Source organism: Salvelinus sp. IW2-2015, linkage group LG7 (assembly GCF_002910315.2).
Source record: "Salvelinus sp. IW2-2015 linkage group LG7, ASM291031v2, whole genome shotgun sequence".
Taxonomy (NCBI): Eukaryota; Metazoa; Chordata; class Actinopteri; order Salmoniformes; family Salmonidae; genus Salvelinus; species Salvelinus sp. IW2-2015.
The window spans coordinates 5069304-5086098 of record NC_036847.1 but is presented as its reverse complement, the minus strand read 5'-3'; the positions used below and the strand labels follow the sequence as shown (position 1 = coordinate 5086098).

Below are 16795 nucleotides of genomic sequence, written 5' to 3'. Positions count from 1 at the left end.
GATGGCCACCGAGAACTATTTTTATCTGTACAACAAGCATTAAATGTTAATTATTAATTAAAAATGTTAATTAATTACACTAAAATGAGAACAGGGCTATATATTTTTTTAAAGCATACTGCGTTCAGTTCTGGTGTGATGGGTGAAAAGTGTCACTAAAAATATATAAATGTACATACAATTATTTCAATTTATGTAGGTATTTATGTAGGTTTATTAAAGCTGCAATATGTAACTTGAGGGACGACTAAATTCATGTGAGTTGTATATATGTAATTCTCATTGAAAACAAGTCTAAGTGTGTGTTAGTAAATTCACTCTGGCCATCTAATCAGATTTCAGAGCAATCATCTGACACGCAGAATAATTGATGCAATCAATCATCAAGTTTGCAGACGACACAACAGTAGTTGGCTTGATTACCAAACAACGACGAGACAGCCTACAGGGAGGAGGTGAGGGCACTCGGAGTGTGGTTTCAGGTAAACAACCTCTCACTCAACGTCAACAAAACAAAGGAGATGATCGTGGATTTCAAGAAACAGCAGAGGGAGCACCCCACTATCCACATCGAAGGGACAGCAGTGGAGAAGGTGGAAAGTTCCTTGGCGAACACATCACAGACAAACTGAAATGGTCCACCCACAGACAGTGTGGTGAAGAAGGAGCAACAGCGCCTCTCCAACCTCAGGAGGCTGAAGAAATGTGGCTTGTCACCCAAAACCCTGACAAACCTTTACAGATGCACAATCAAGAGCATCCTGTCGGGCTGTATCACAGCCTGGTATGGCAACTGCACCGCACTCAACCGCAAGGCTCTCCAGAGGGTGGTGCGGTCTGCACAACGCATCACCGGGGGCAAACTACCTGCCCTCCATGACACCTACAGCACCCGATGTCACAGGAAGGCCAAAAAGATCATCAAGTAGGGTTGCAGAGGGTCGGAATCTTTCCGGAAAATGGGAAGTAAAGCCAGAGAATTTGAGGAATTTTGCTTAAATTCATCAAAAAAGTTAGCTTATAACAGTGACCTTTTTTGTGGGATACACATAAGGCAATTCTAGGTCTTGTGGCATATTTTGGTTAAACTATCCCCAATTCAATGGAATTACAACCCTCTGCATGCACAGTGAATTCTTCCATCATGTGCAGTGCAGTCTTCCATCACATGTACAGCTGATTCTGAAGATCTTGCACACTAATGAGATGCTATTGAGCCCACACTACTATACTGTCTGAGCCAAGGACAACATGCTTTCTGGTAAGTTTTGATTACAATACTGGGTGGGGTGAATATATTTTATTTGACATACATGATTTTTTGTTAACTAGTAAATAGTAGCCTACAGCAACGTGTGTTTCAATCATTTCTAACTTAACAATTTCTGCAAGTTTTTGCTACCATGTGGGTTTTAGCTTGCTTGAGCCTGCTAACTGAGGAGTGTTAATTCACCTGTTCCCATACATGTTTCATAAAAAAAAAGAAAAATGTATCTTACAAAGGAGTTTAATCTAACTGCTTAACTATTTATCTGTACATGGAATTGTATCTGGGGTTTCTTTCAATTTTTTCTCCCCTAATCTTTACAGGAAATTGCCACGGGAACTATCTGATGTGTGGAGACATTTCGCTGCAGCTAATGTAGAAGGAAAGGCTGTGTACATTTGCAAATACTGTGCCAAATCATATGTGAAGAATGCAACAAAAATGCAGAATCATCTGGCCAAGTGCATAAAGTTCCCTCAACGCTCACAACGAGCAACCTCTGACAAAAGTCCCTCTACTTCTATTCGAGGTGTAAATGATGAATCAGACACCTTATCGATAGCAACAGCTCATGGTCCTCCTGAAATCAGAAGTTTTTTTGACTCAATGGAGGAACGTAGTCAGAGAAATGCTGATGAATGTCTTGCTCGAGCTGTGTATGCAACTGGTTCACCTCTGATGCTCACAGGCAATGTGCATTGGAAGAGATTTCTGAATGTTCTTTGCCCAGCATACACCCCTCCAACCAGACATGCTTTATCTACTCATTTGCTGGATGCAGAGTTCAACAGAGTTCAAGTGAAGGTCAAGCAAATCATAGAGAAAGCAGACTATTGCAATCATCTCTGATGGGTGGTCGAATGTTCGTGGGCAAGGAATAATTAACCACATCATCTCCACACCTCAACCAGTATTCTACAAGAGCACAGACACAAGGGACAACAGACACACCGGTCTCTACATTGCAGATGAGATGAAGGCAGTCAGTAATGACCTTGGACCACAGAAGGTATTTGCACTGGTGACAGACAATGCTGCGAACATGAAGGCTGCTTGGTCTAAAGTGGAGGAGTCCTACCCTCACATCACACCCATTGGCTGTGCTGCTCATGCATTGAATCTGCTCTTCAAGGACATCATGGCACTGAAAACAATGGATACACTCTACAAGAGAGCCAAGTAAATGGTTAGGTATGTGAAGGGTCATCAAGTTATTGCAGCAATCTACCTCAACAAGCAAAGTGAGAAGAATAAGAGCACCAGATTGAAGCTGCCCAGCAACACCCATTGGGGGGGGGGGGGTGTTGTTGTCATGTTTGACAGTCTCCTGGAGGGGAAGGAGTCTCCAAGAAATGTCCATATCACAGTCTGCCGATATGGACAGCCCCATCAAAAGGATCCTCCTGGATGATGTATTTTGGGAGAGAGTGGTAAGCAGCCTGAAACTCCTGAAAACTATAGCAGTAGCCATTGCACGGATTGAGGGAGACAATGCTATCCTGTCTGATGTTCAGACTCTGCTTGCAGATGTAAGAGAAAAAATCCGTACTGTCCTGCCCACTTCACTGTTGCTACAAGCAGAGGAAACTGCAGTTCTGAAATACATCAAAAAGCGTGAAGACTTCTGCCTGAAGACCATACACGCCGCAGCTTACATGTTGGACCCCAAGTATGCTGGCAAGAGCATCCTGTCTGGTGCAGAGATCAACAAGGCCTATAGTGTCATCAATACCGTGTCTCGCCACATTGGCCTGGATGAGGGCAAGGTTCTTAGCAGTCTGGCGAAGTACACTTCCAAGCATAGGCTTTGGGATGGAGATGCAAGATGGCAGTCGTGCCAACATATCTCATCAGCCACCCGGTGGAAGGGACTTTGTGGATCTGAGGCTCTTTCCCCTGTTGCCTCCATCATCCTCCAAATCCCACCAACATCAGCCGCCTCAGAGCGCAAATGGTCCTTGTTTGGGAACACACACACCAAAGCATGCAACAGGCTGACCAATACAAGGATTGAAGAATTGGTGGCCATCCGGGCAAGGTTGGAGAACAAGCCATCCTCAACAAGGTTGGAAAGTGACAGTGAAGATGAGGCCTCAGAGTCTGATGTTCAAGAAGTGGACATTGAGCAGGTCCAGGGAGAAGACATGGAATCCTGAGAGGAACACAACCAAAGCTTTAGTTTCCAGACTATCATTTTACAGATGTATGTTGAAAAGGTTTTGGGGAGATGCGATGGATCATTGGGGATCATTCAATATTCCCTTTTGTTGTTCAGTGAAATCATCCCATGTGAAGAGTCAACTCATTTAATTAAAGTTCAATTCGTAACTAAATTGTTGTTTTTATGTCTATTGGAAGGATTTAATCATTTGCAATTATGTCTACTTATGATGAGGTAAAAGGTTTATATTTCTGTCTCCATATGATATGGTAAATATATCCAATGCAAAAAACATCTATATTTAAATGATATTAATATTAATTTGCATATATTTCCGTTAATTCCCACGGAAAGTTTCCACCTCTGAATATTCCCCAAAATGTGCAACCCTATCAAGGACAACAACAACCCGAGCCACTGCCTGTTCACACCGCTACCATCCAGAAGGCGAGGTCAGTACAGGTGCATCAAAGCCGGGACCGAGAGACAAAAAAACTGCTTCTATCTCAACGCCATCAGACTGCTAAACAGCAATCACTAACTCAGAGAGGCTGCTGCCTACATTGAGACCCAATCACTGGCCACTTTAATAAATGGATCACTAGTCACTTTAAATAATGGCACTTTAATGTTTACATATCCTACATTACTCATATCATATGTACAAGCTAAGCTAGCCAACTTAGCTTGGGTGCTCAACTGCTGTTGTGAGGTCAGAATGTTCGGATCAAACCTACAACCCTACTCCTCAGACAAAAGAGTGTGATCTGAACGCTCTGAGAGTGAAACACTCTGAATTTACAAATGGACAATGTGACAACTCTCGGAATTTACCAACGGACAATCTGACAGCACTCTGAATTTACGAACGCCCAATATACAAACACACCCTAAGAAGCGGTTGATGTGTTCAATGTGAGCTATTTTTATGCTTCTCTTGCTTAAGTTTCGTTTTAGCTTCTTTTACTTTCGGTTTTGTACACCAGCTGAAAATACAATACTTTTTTGGTGATGGAAAATATATTTCACTGCGGTTTAGATGGTACAATGATTCTCTACACTATACTTCCTTGTTTTGTCACATTAACGGAAATCAGGCGAACTATTAGAGTTTTAGCAACCAGGAAATGGCGGATTGATTTCTGCATAGTGCATCTTTCAACGACAAACTCCCATCTCAATACTATCTCATCATCACTTCCTGTTGCATTCTGACCAGACACACTTTGCGCTCTAATGATTCCGAGGGAGACATCCCGTCGGGTCCTAGAGCCGCTATTTGTATTCTGTATTGAATGAGAGTAATTAAATAGTTATGCCATGAAAGCTGTGGAAGACGATTAGGAAGTGTGAGACAAGAGGAGAGGAGGTAGTGGGTTGAAAAGGGTTCAACAATGAAGGGGATAATGTGAAATGGCTTAATGAGAAAGCAATAGTTATCGATTCAAAATCATATTCTTGAGTACAGTCTTTCTTTTGAGTAACAATATTATGGTATTTGTTTTATGCTTTTCTTGAATGTGCCCATTTTATTGTGAAATGAAACTCTGGCAAAACTGAAGATGAAATACAGTGCATTTGGAAAGTATTCAGACCCCTTGACTTTTTCCACATTTTGTTACGTTACAGCCTAGTTCTAAAATATATATATTTTTTTATCCCTCAGTCTACACACAATAACCCATAATGACAAAATCAAAACAGGTTTTTAGAAATTTTTGCAAATGTATTAAAAAGTAAATATCATATTTTCATAAGTTTTGAGACCCTTTACTCAGTACTTTGTTGAATGACCTTTGGCAGCGATAACAGCCTTGAGTCTTCTTGGGTATGACACTACAAGCTTGGGACACCTGTATTTGGGGAGTTTCTCCCATTCTCCTCTGCAGATCCTCTCAAGCTCTGTCAGGTTGGATGAGGAGCGTCGCTGCACAGCTATTTTCAGGTCTCTACAGAGATGTTCGATCGGGTTCAAGTCCGGACTCTGGCTGGGCGACTCGAGGACATTCTGAGACTTGTCCCGAAGCCACTACTGCGTTGTCTGTGTGCTTAGGGTCATTATCCTGTTGGAAGGTGAACCTTCGCCCCAGTCTGAGTTCTTGAGCGCTTTGGAGCATGTTTTCATCAAGGATTTCTGTACTTTGCACCGTTCAGCTTTTCCTCGATCCTGATTAGTCTCCCAGTCCCTGCCACTGGAAAACATCCCCACAGCATGCTGCTGCCACCACCATGCTTCACCGTAGGGATGTGCCAGGTTTCCTCCAGACGTGATGCGTGGCATTCAGGCCAAAATATGAAATATCTTTGTTTCATCCGACCAGGGAATCTTGTTTCACATGGTCTGAGAGTCCTTTAGGTGCCTTTTTGCAAATTACAAGAGAGCTGTCATGTACCTTTTACTGAGGAGTGGCTTCCGTCTGGCCACTCCACCGTAAAGGCCTGATTGGTGGAGTGCTGCAGAGATAGTTGTCCTTCTGGAAGGTTCTCCCATCTCCATAGAGGAACTCTGGAGCTCTGTCAGAGTGACCATTAGGTTCTTTGCGACCTCTCTGACCAAGGCCCTTCTCCCCCGATTGCACAGTTTGGCCAGCTCTAGGAAGAGTCTTGGTGGTTCCAAACTTCTTGTATTTAAGAATGACGGAGGCCAATGTGTTCTTGAGGACGTTCGATGCTGCAGAAATGTTTTGGTACCCTTCTACAGATCTGTGCCTCAACACAATCTTGTCACGGCGCTATAAGAACGATGTCTTCTACCTCTTGGCTTGTCAACTGTGGGACCTTATATAGACAGGTGTGTGCCTTTCCAAATCATGTCCAATCAATTGAATTTACCCCAGGTGGACTCCAATGAAGTCGTAGAAACATCTCAAGGATGATCAATGGAAACGGGATACACCTGAGCTCAATTTCGAGTCTCACAGCAAAGGGTCTGAATACTTAGGTATTTCTGTTTTATTTTTATACATTTGCAAAAAATATCTAAAAACCTGTTTTCACTTTGTCATTATGGGGTATTGTGTGTAGATTGATGAGGAAATTGTTTATTTAATCAATTTTAGAATAAGGCTGTAACGTAACAAAATGTGGAAAATGTCAAGTGGTCTGAATACTTTCCAAATGCACTGTATATTATGTGGTGTCACTTGTGTCCTAAAGGGCAGGTTTTTGCTGCAGGATTGGATAGTCTTTATAAAAGTTCAATGATGTTTTGCACAATGATAGTGTGTGTGTGCCTGTTCAAAAGTAGGCCACTGTAGAACACTCTTCCAAGAATTATCCAGGTGCAGGGTTCAACAAATGTCATATGAAATGAATAGAAACACCTGCACGCAGTTATGTTACCATGAATTTTATCGCACTAAAATAAATTAATGAAAGCCTAGAATGTAGGTTGTTCTATTCCTTTAATATAATCTATGTTCTCATTCTGGAAATTTGCCTAATTCATTATAGGAGATGTAGTAGCCTGTACCACAATATTGCAAAATTAAAACATTAGTTTCATTAAAAGGGATTTATTTTGGGATTTTGGCAATGAAGCCCTGTATCTACTTCCCAATAGTCAGATGAACTCATGGATACCATTATGTCTCTGCATCCAGTATGAAGGAAGTTAGAGGTACTTTCGTGAGCCAATGCTAACTGGCGTTAGCGCAACCACTGAAGTCTGTGGCATCTACTAGCATGCTAGCTGATACCATAGACCTCCAGTCACTGCGCTAATGTTAGTTAGCAATTGCACTAACTCTCGTTAGAAACTCCCTTCAAACTGCACGAAGATACATACAAAATGTTATTCGTGAGTTCATCTGATCCTGGTGAAGTAGATAATGGCCTTCATTGCCAAAATCCCGAAGTATCCCTTTAACAGAATCGTTTACCGTGAAACGTTAGACTTTAAAACAATGTAACAGGAAATTAATAGGTTAAAATTGTGGCAGTGTTTAAGTATATTAAAAGTATCAGAGCACCACACATATGCACTACACTGAATTTGCAGGCCTTCAAGACAAGAACCATATGATGTGAGAGACCATATCCCTACTTTGTAGTGGGCTATCTTTATAAAAAGAAGGGCACAAACTAATATCATGATGTCTATACTCGAGACATTCAAGTTTCAACTTTATTTCTCCCAGAGGGCAATTTGTTTTGAAGCAGGTGAGCACTAGACATAAAAAACATTAAAATCCACATGGATCTGAATGATGGTAAAATGAAGATGTCACAGCGGTCCACCCCTTAAATTCATGCAAAGGAAGCTTCAATCCAGTTGTAGGAGTAACATGTTTCTCCAGACAAAAACGTCAAATGTAGATGGTTTGAGTGCTGCTGAAATTTGTTTTGCATGTAGCTGAAGGTTTTAGGTCATGCACTTTTAGCTTGGAAAATGCTCAAAATGGTCACTGATGACAGTGAAATGTGGGGAAATGTGTGAGATGACAGGCCAAATACATTTGTAATCCGAAATAACACTGTGATAACTCACCCTATATTTTCAGTACCAGTAGGTTATGTATATACTCTGTGTCTAGTATTAGACCAAATATACTTATCTAACTCGGTTTCCCATATTCATTTGTGTTTATACTCAAATTCATACGTACTTTTAATTACATTGTATTGATCCATACCTTCATTTTTGTTTGTAGCCTAAGTACATCAGATGACAAGTGTAATTTTATGATAGTTCGGCGGTAGGACCCTGAGCTCACCAGGCTGCACGTAGTGTGTACCCATTCACTTCCTCTTGCGGCTCGATGTCTTTCTCTTCTGTAATCATGGCTGCGCTCAAACACCAGCCATGTTTGCTAATTTGAAACCCAAAGGTTAGCGAAAACCTGTTTATTATTTACATCGCCTGTACCGTCTTCAACCATATTTGTTCAATCGGAGGATCAAAGGCATCGGTGCCTTTGAAATCCAAGGATTACAAGGTTAGGCAGTTTTAATTAAATTTTAAGGCGAAAACTTTTGTGTGTGAGGATGATGCTGTCTCGCAATTTCTAAGGCAACTAACGTTAACGTTACAGCTAAAACAATGTGTATTACCTTGCTAACAAAAGAGCATCCAAAATGATCAGTAACGTAAACAAGAATGAGACTCCAAGACGGCCTACTATGTTTCGATTCTCCATAAGTTTTATTAGCTAATGTAGCTAGTTACCCGCTGTGACTTATTAGCTAACTAGTTTTACACTACGGTGTTAACTTCAGTTGCTGATTATTGTAAATAACCTTGAATTTAGCGGTATCGATGTGTCGAATGTTGAAACAACCAGCAAATTCTAGAATGTAAACCCGATTGTATTAAATGTAACTAGCTAGCTATATCTCACCTCACGACATCCTTGGAGGATTGTTTTTGTTGCAGAGAAAGACATGAAATCAGATGTTAACTGCGCGCGGTGTCGCTAACCAGATAGGCCTATCTCGCTGGTTGGAAAGGACGTTATTTAATGAGCTTTAGCCACTTATCTACTAGCGAGTTTTGAATTAAAGTTCATTTGAAAATATGTAGATACTGTTGTACACAAATTAACTAACGATAGCTAGTCAATATATCGACAATACCAAAACGTAACATGCTTAATGCAACTGCTCGAGCAATTTTGTTATTGAATTTCACTAACATTACAAGCCCTACTAAGCCCTTTTTGTTTCCGTTGTTGACCGTTTGATAAGCAACTGGATAACGTTAGCCACTGTAGCTAGATGGTTTAGCTATATTGAGCTAGCTAACAAGCGAACATTAAATGAATGAACTTCAACTGGACACGTCAAATAGCTAATGTTATCATGAAATAAATGTACAACAATAGTTTTTATTAAACATAGCCATAGTGAGAAACCAAATGTTGATTTTTTTATCAGAGGGCTACATTTTGATTTATGTCGATGAACACTTAGCTAGCTCCACAGATCATCTAGGTAGCTAGTTGATCTGTGGATGAGAGAAATTCAGGTCCATCCAGGGGGTAATATCCGCGAGCGCATGGTCACGTGTGGTAGTTAGCCCAGCCAGTGTGAGATGGTAAGCAGAATTATGTACAATCGAATAACATTTTATGTCCTTCGAAAGTAACTAATAAATGACTAACTGTTGTTTTGGTTATTGCATTACCATATATTTGTGATATGGCCCAAACATGTATGTTGCAGCGAGCTACGGTAGTATAGAACGCCAATGTTTTCAGCTAGCTACTAGTGTTAGTTAGCTCTTCGTGCTAATATTACTCTTTATCGTGGGATGGATGTTGAAAAATGCAGTTAAACATTGGGTTTACGAATGGTTTGACGTTCCATACAATATGTACTTGTTGTAAACTACGATATAATTTTTTTTCAACTTGTAGTTATCTTGAAAACATATTTCTCAGACCAAAATATTGTTGTTTTCCCGTTATCAAAACGGGTCCGTTGTGCTTTAGCTACCGTGGATCAATCCGTGGCGTTCATTGTCCATTATTTTGTTGGCCAGAGCATCCCCTTCGCTGCTTTAACTGCGACATTGTTAGGGAGCTATGGGAGGGCAATGTTTGATAATTAATTCCACACCGTGTCATCCATAGTAGTCCATCTCAGGCTTGCCAACGCCTGCAGTTCTAACCAAGTAATGTTAGTGTATGGATCTAGCTAGCTACTTTGTTTTTAAAATAACACATACTATTTTCTATTTATTTTATAATACACACATTTTATTTATGAAAACCATCCATTGCACGTGTATTCTGCTTGTAAGAATAGCCTATTTATGAGACAGCTGCATGGAATTTGTGTGATTTGTATTTTATTTGATATGCAGGTAAAATATTTTTTCTGGTTTCTGTTCATGACTTGTGGTCTGTGCTACTTGTCTTTTTCAGATGGAGTCGAACAACCATTTCAACTATGGCAGCCACTCCTCCGTGTCTGCTAACTCAGGACTGAAACTCTCCTCAGGGGATTCTCTCTATTCTAACAGGTCTCCCATGAGTTTCCCTCCACAGGAGAAAAGTGAGTACCCCTCTAACCACATTTGCTGTGGTTACTCGCTGCATCACTATTTCTATATCAATAACTGATTTATATTTCATCTCTCTCTGCCCTAGTCTCTTGACCCCTTATAATCAGCAAAATATTGTATGTAACTCTAGACCAGGTGTTCGGTGTATAAGCAATCAATATCATGATCATACCACAACAAATTGATGTAACCTCACCTTAAATTCACTGGACATTTTATGATTGCAGGATGCATGACCTGTGGATGCTGTGTGACTTGAACACACTGAACAATTAATAATCTGATTCACCCCTGACCACCTTTGCAGATATGAATGGCGAAATGAATGTGAATGGCGTCACTACTGTAATTGGGCCTAGTGTGCCTGGCTCCCACCTTCCAACAGCCTCATATCCCCACATGAGCAACCACCACCACCAGAGTAGCATGGGCTACGACTACCTGTGGGGAGGACAGCCACAGTACAGCCCAGCCATGGGCTCGTCTCCTGGGCATGGCATGCACCAGAAGCAGCCTCCACCTGGGGGGATGCAGCAACAGAGCCAGCACCACTTCCAGGATCATGGACAGTACCAACTGAACGGGGGCATGTCTGGGTCCCGTCAGCCACCCGTGGCGGCCCCACCAAACGTGACTCTTACAGGGGGCCAGTACTGGAACAGGGGTAACCCGGGGCAACAGCAGAGCAGCACAGCCATGGCAATGGGGTATAACTCACAAGGTGTGTACGGGTCCTACCAGAGCCAGGTGCATCCTGGGATTGCGCCCTCACAGCATCACCAGCAGCAGCCTCCACAGTCATCCCCTCACCAACAGACACAGCAGCACCTCCACCCGCACCACCACCCACATCACCAGCAGCAACACCAGCAGCAACCTCAGCACTACAGCATGGTACCCAATGGGATTCCCTACTACCAGCCCCAGCACCCACCTCTTCCCGCTCCACAACCCCAGCCCCCATCCCAATCTCAGTCCCAGGCTCAGATGATGCCCCCTACCTCCCAAAATTTCACCCCTCCACGGGGCAGTCCACAGCACCACCACATTGGCCAGGGAGGCACTGGCAGCCCCCTCCCCCTGGGGGTGTCCTCTGTCCCAATGATGTCACCCTCGACAATGGCGGATAGTGGATCGCCCCAGAGCCAGACCAGGGAGAGGAGTCCCCATGGAGGTACTGTGGGGATGCCTGCTGTCATGCAAGGTAAGATTTAAATATTTACACAGGTGGCAAGTTTTCAGAGTAACCTAGTCCCTTTTTTTATGGCACTAAAGAAGTAAGTATCTGTTTCCGTGTTTCATTTTCATATGGTCACTAGAGCCAGTGTCTGTGGAAACGGCACAATATATCACTGGAGTTCGAAATACCTATTTCAAAGCGATTTTTATTTCCAAACGATGACTCAATTACGCTCAATTAGGCCTAATCAGTGTCTCAGCTGTCAGTGATTTAATTTGCTAAGCAGATTTAATAAAAAACAATGTTTCCATGACAGAACTGAAAACCTTTGCCGATATGAAAACATATATTTCAGTGTTTTCTCAAAGTGTCTACTTTTTCCACTTCATAAGTTAACTAGGCATATTTTCATTTAGAGGAGAGTGGGGTAAGTTGAACCGGTGTCCAAAAATACAGATTTCCGATTGTTATGAAAACTTGAAATCGGCCCTAATTAATCGGCCATTCCGATTAATCGGTCGACCTCTAGTGGGTAGTAATGGGGCTTTGGTGACAAAACGGATGGGACTGTGATAGACTGCATCCAATTTGCTGAGTAGAGTGTTGGAGGCTATTTTGTAAATGACATCGCCAAAGTCAAGGATCGGTAGGATAGTCAGTTTTACCAGGGTATGTTTTAGAGGTCGACGGTCAAATTCCAATTTTTCATAACAATCAGTAATCTGCATTTTTGGACGCCTACACAGCTTACTTCGCCAAACGGGTGATGATTTAACAAAAATGCATTCGCGAAAAAAGCACAATCGTAGCACCAATGTACCTAACCATAAACATCAATGCCTTTCTTAACTTCTCTAGGGTACGTAAGACGGTAGCGTCCCACCTCTTCAACAGTCAGTGAAACTGCAGGGCGCCAAATTGAAATACAGAAAGACTCATTATAAAAATTCAGGAAAAAAAACATATTTTACATAGGTTTAAAGATGAACTTCTTGTGAATCCAACCACGGTGTCAGATAAAAAAATGTTTTACTAATAAAATAAAATTTAAAAAATGCTTTACGGCGAAAGCATACCTTAAGATTATTTGAGAACATAGCCCAGCAGACAAATCATTACAAACAGTAACCAGCAAAGTAGAAGAGTTACACAAGTCAGAAATAGAGAGAAAATGAATCCCTTACCTTTGATGATCTTCATATGGTTGCACTCAGCAGACATTCATTTACTCAATAAATGTTCCTTTTGTTCGATAAAGTCTCTTTATATCCAAAAACCTCAGTTTTGTTCGCGCGTTTTCTTCAGTTATCCACAGGCTCAAACGCAGTCAAAACAGGCAGACAAAAAATCCATATTGTATCCGTAAAGTTCGTAGAAACATGTCAAACGATGTTTATATTCAATCCTCAGGTTGTTTTTAGCCTAAATAATCGATAATATTTCAACCGGACAATAACGTTGTCAATATAAAAGGTGAACAAGAAAGGCACTCTCTCAGTCGCACGCATGAAAAAGCTCTGTGACACTTTAGGGTCCACTCATTCAGACTGCTCTTACTTCCTAATTTTTCAGAATACAATCCTGAAACAATTTCTAAAGACTGTTGACATCTAGTGGAAGGCATAGGAACTGCATTTGGAGTCCTAAGTCAATGGATACTGTAATGGATACTGTAATGGCATTGAATAGAAAACTACAAAACCAACAAAAAAAACTACTTCCTGAATGGATTTTTCTCAGGTTTTCGCCTGCCAAATCAGTTCTGTTATACTCACAGACACTATTTTAACAGTTTTGGAAACTTTAGAGTGTTTTCTATCCAAATCTACCAGTTATATGCATATCATATCTTCTGGGCCCGAGTAGCAGCCAGTTTAATTTGGGCGTGCTTTTCATCCAAAATTCCGAATGCTGCCCCCTAACCTAGAGAAGTTAAAATCAATACACAAGTATATATTTTTTAAACCTGCATATTTAGTTAAAAGAAATTCATATTAGCAGGCAATATTAACTAGGGAAATTGTGTCACTTCTCTTGCGTTCAGTGTAAGCAGAGTCCGGGTATATGCAGCAGTTTGGGCCGCCTGGCTCGTTGCGAACTGTGTGAAGACCATTTCTTCCTAACAAAGACCGTAATTAATTTGCCAGAATTTTACATAATTATGACATAACATGGAAGATTGTGCAATGTAACAGCAATATTTAGACTTAGGGTTGCCACCCGTTCGATAAAATGCGGAACGGTTCCGTGTTTCACTGAAAAAATTAAACGTTTTGTTTTTGAAATTATAGTTTCTGGATTTGACCATATTAATGACCAGAGGCTTGTATTTTTGTGTGTTTATTATATTATAATTAAGTCTATGATTTGATAGAGCAATCTGACTGAGCGGTGGTAGGCAGCAGCAGGTTCGTAAGCATTCATTCAAACAGCACTTTCCTGCGTTTGCCAGCAGCTAATCACAATGCTTGAAGCATAGTGCTGTTTATGACTTCAAGCCTATCAACTCCCGAGATTAGGCTGGCAATACTATAGTGCCTATAAGAACATTCAATAGTCAAAGGTATATGAAATACAAATGGTATAGAGAGAAATAGTCCTATAATAACTACAACCTAAAACTGGGCATATGGAAGACTCATGTTAAAAGGAACCACCAGCTTTCATATGTTCTCATGTTCTGAGCAAGGAACTTAAACGTTAGCTTTTTTACATGGCACATATTGCACTTTTACTCTCTTTTACACTTTGTTTTTGCATTATTTTTTTTATTTTTTAAAAATCCCATTTCTCCCCAATTTTCGTGGTATCCAATCACGAAAATTGTGTACCTGGCCCCCTTGGTTAGCGCGCACTGCACCCGGCCCGCCACAGGAGTCGCTGGAGCGCGATGAGACAAGGATATCCCTACCGGCCAAACCCTCCCTAACCCGGACGACGCTATGCCAATTGTGCGTCGCCCCACGGACCTCCCGGTCGCGGCCGGCTGCGACAGAGCCTGGGCGCGAACCCAGAGACTCTGGTGGCGCAGCTAGCACTGCAATGCAGTGCCCTAGACCACTGCGCCACCCGGGAGGCCCCCGTTTTTGCATTATTTAAACCAAATTATTTATTTGAGACTAAATAGATTTTATTGATGTATTATATGAAGTCAAAATAAAAGTGTTCATTCAGTATTGTTGTAATTGTCATTATTACAAATATATATATATATAATTACCTTTTGTTAAATCATCCCCCGTTTGGCGAAGTTGGCTGTCTAGTTAGGAAGAAATAGTCTTCACATAGTTTGCAACGAGCCAGGTGGCCCAAACTGCTGCATATACCCTGACCCTGTTGCACAAAATGCAAGAGAAGTGACACAATTTCCCTAGTTAAAATAAATTCATCTTAGCAGGAAATATTAACTAAATATGCAGGTTTAAAAATATATACTTGTGCATTGATTTTAAGAAAGGCCTTGATGTTTATGGTTAGGTACACATTGGTGCAACGACGGTGCTTTTTTCGCGAATGCACTTGTTAAATCACCCGTTTGGCGAAGTAGGCTATGATTCAATGATAAATTAACAGGCACCGCATCGATTATATGCAACGCAGGACAAGCTAGATAAACTAGAAATATCATCAACCGTGTGTAGTTAACTCGTGATTATGTTAAGATTGATTGTTTTTTATAAGATACGTTTAATGCTAGCTAGCACCTTACCTTGGCTCCTTGCTGCACTCGCATAACAGGTAGTCAGCCTGCCACGCAGTTTCCTCGTGGAGTGCAATGTAATCGGCCATAATCGGTGTCCAAAAATGCAGATTACCGATTGTTATGAAAACTTGAAATCGGCCCTAATTAATCGGCCATTGCGATTTAATCGGTCAACCTCTATTCTTAACATATGACCCCCGTAGTGATTTGTTCTTGCAATTTTTGTGACATTTTAGATTTAAATATAGCGTTTTTTTCACAGCAGTTTGGATTTTACTTAATTACTTTTTCAAAGTAACTTTAGTTACTTATTCTAAAATGGATAAAATACCCCCATCAATCTACACACAATACCCCATAATGACAAAGTGAAAACAAGTAATTGTTGCTTAAAGAAATACCTTATTTACATTAGTATTTAGACCGCTTGCTATGAGTCTCAAAATTGAACTCAGGTGCATCCTGTTTCCATTGATCATCCTTGATATGTTTCAACAGCTTGATTGGAGTCCACCTGTGGTAAATTCAATTGATTGGACATGGGTATGATTTGGAAAGGCACACAAAATTAAATCAAATTTTATTGGTTACATACACATGGTTAGTAGATGGTATTGTGAGTGTATTGAAATGCTTGTGCTTCTAGTTCCGACAGTGCAGCAATATCTAACAAGTAATCTAACAATTCCACAACAACTACCTAATACACACGTCTAGGTAAAGGAATTTAATAAGAATATATACATATAAATGTATGGATGAGCAATGACAGAGCGGCATAGGCAAGACTCAATAGATGGTATAAAATACAGTATAAACATTAAAGTGACTAGTGATCCATTGAAGTGGCCAAGGAACTCAAGTTTGTGGGTAGCAGCCTCTCTGTGTTAGTGATGGCTGTTTAACAGTCTGATGGCCTTGAGATAAAAGCTATTTTTCTGTCTCTCGGTCACAGCTTTGATGCACCTGTACTGACCTCGCCTTCTGGATGGTAGTGGGGTAAACAGGCAGTGGCTCGGGTTCCACTTTCTCCACTGCTGTCCCGTTGATGTGGATAGGGGGATGCTCCCTCTGCTGTTTCTTGAAGTCCACAATCATCTCTTTTGTTTTGTTGACGTTGAGTGAGAGGTTGTTTTTGTGACACCACACTCCGAGGGCCCTCACCTCCTCCCTATATGGCTGTCTCGTCATTGTTTGTAATCAATCCCACTACTGTTGTGGCGTCTGCAAACTTGATGATTGAGTTGGAGGTGTGCATGACCACGCAGTCATGGGTCGACAGTGAGTACAGGAGGGGGCTGAGCACGCACCCTTGTGGGGCCCCAGTGTTGAGGATCAGCGAAGTGGAGATGTTGTTTCCTACCTTCACCATCTGTGGGCAGCCCGTCAGGAAGTCCAGGACCCAGTTGCACAGGGTGGGGTTGAGACCCAGGGCCTCAAGCTTAATGAGCTTGGAGGGTACTATGGTGTTGAATGCT

The 16795-nt window shown here is 41.4% G+C and overlaps 1 protein-coding gene across 4 annotated transcripts in view; it reads left to right on the top strand.

Moving 5' to 3' along the window:
* Positions 1 to 9400: 9400 nt before the first annotated feature.
* The window catches only part of baz2a (bromodomain adjacent to zinc finger domain, 2A), a 39309-nt gene continuing 31914 nt past the window's right edge, over positions 9401 to 16795 (top strand). For 3 of the 4 annotated variants that reach the window (XM_023990712.1, XM_070444377.1, XM_023990709.1), the window contains exons 1-3: positions 9402 to 9462; positions 10295 to 10424; positions 10742 to 11638. In XM_023990712.1, coding sequence (XP_023846480.1) covers positions 9460 to 9462; positions 10295 to 10424; positions 10742 to 11638 — 1030 coding nt within the window. In that variant the 5' untranslated portion in view covers positions 9402 to 9459. Of the gene's footprint in view, positions 9463 to 10294; positions 10425 to 10741; positions 11639 to 16795 lie in introns of all 4 variants that reach the window. The other variant, XM_070444378.1, reaches the window with a different exon arrangement.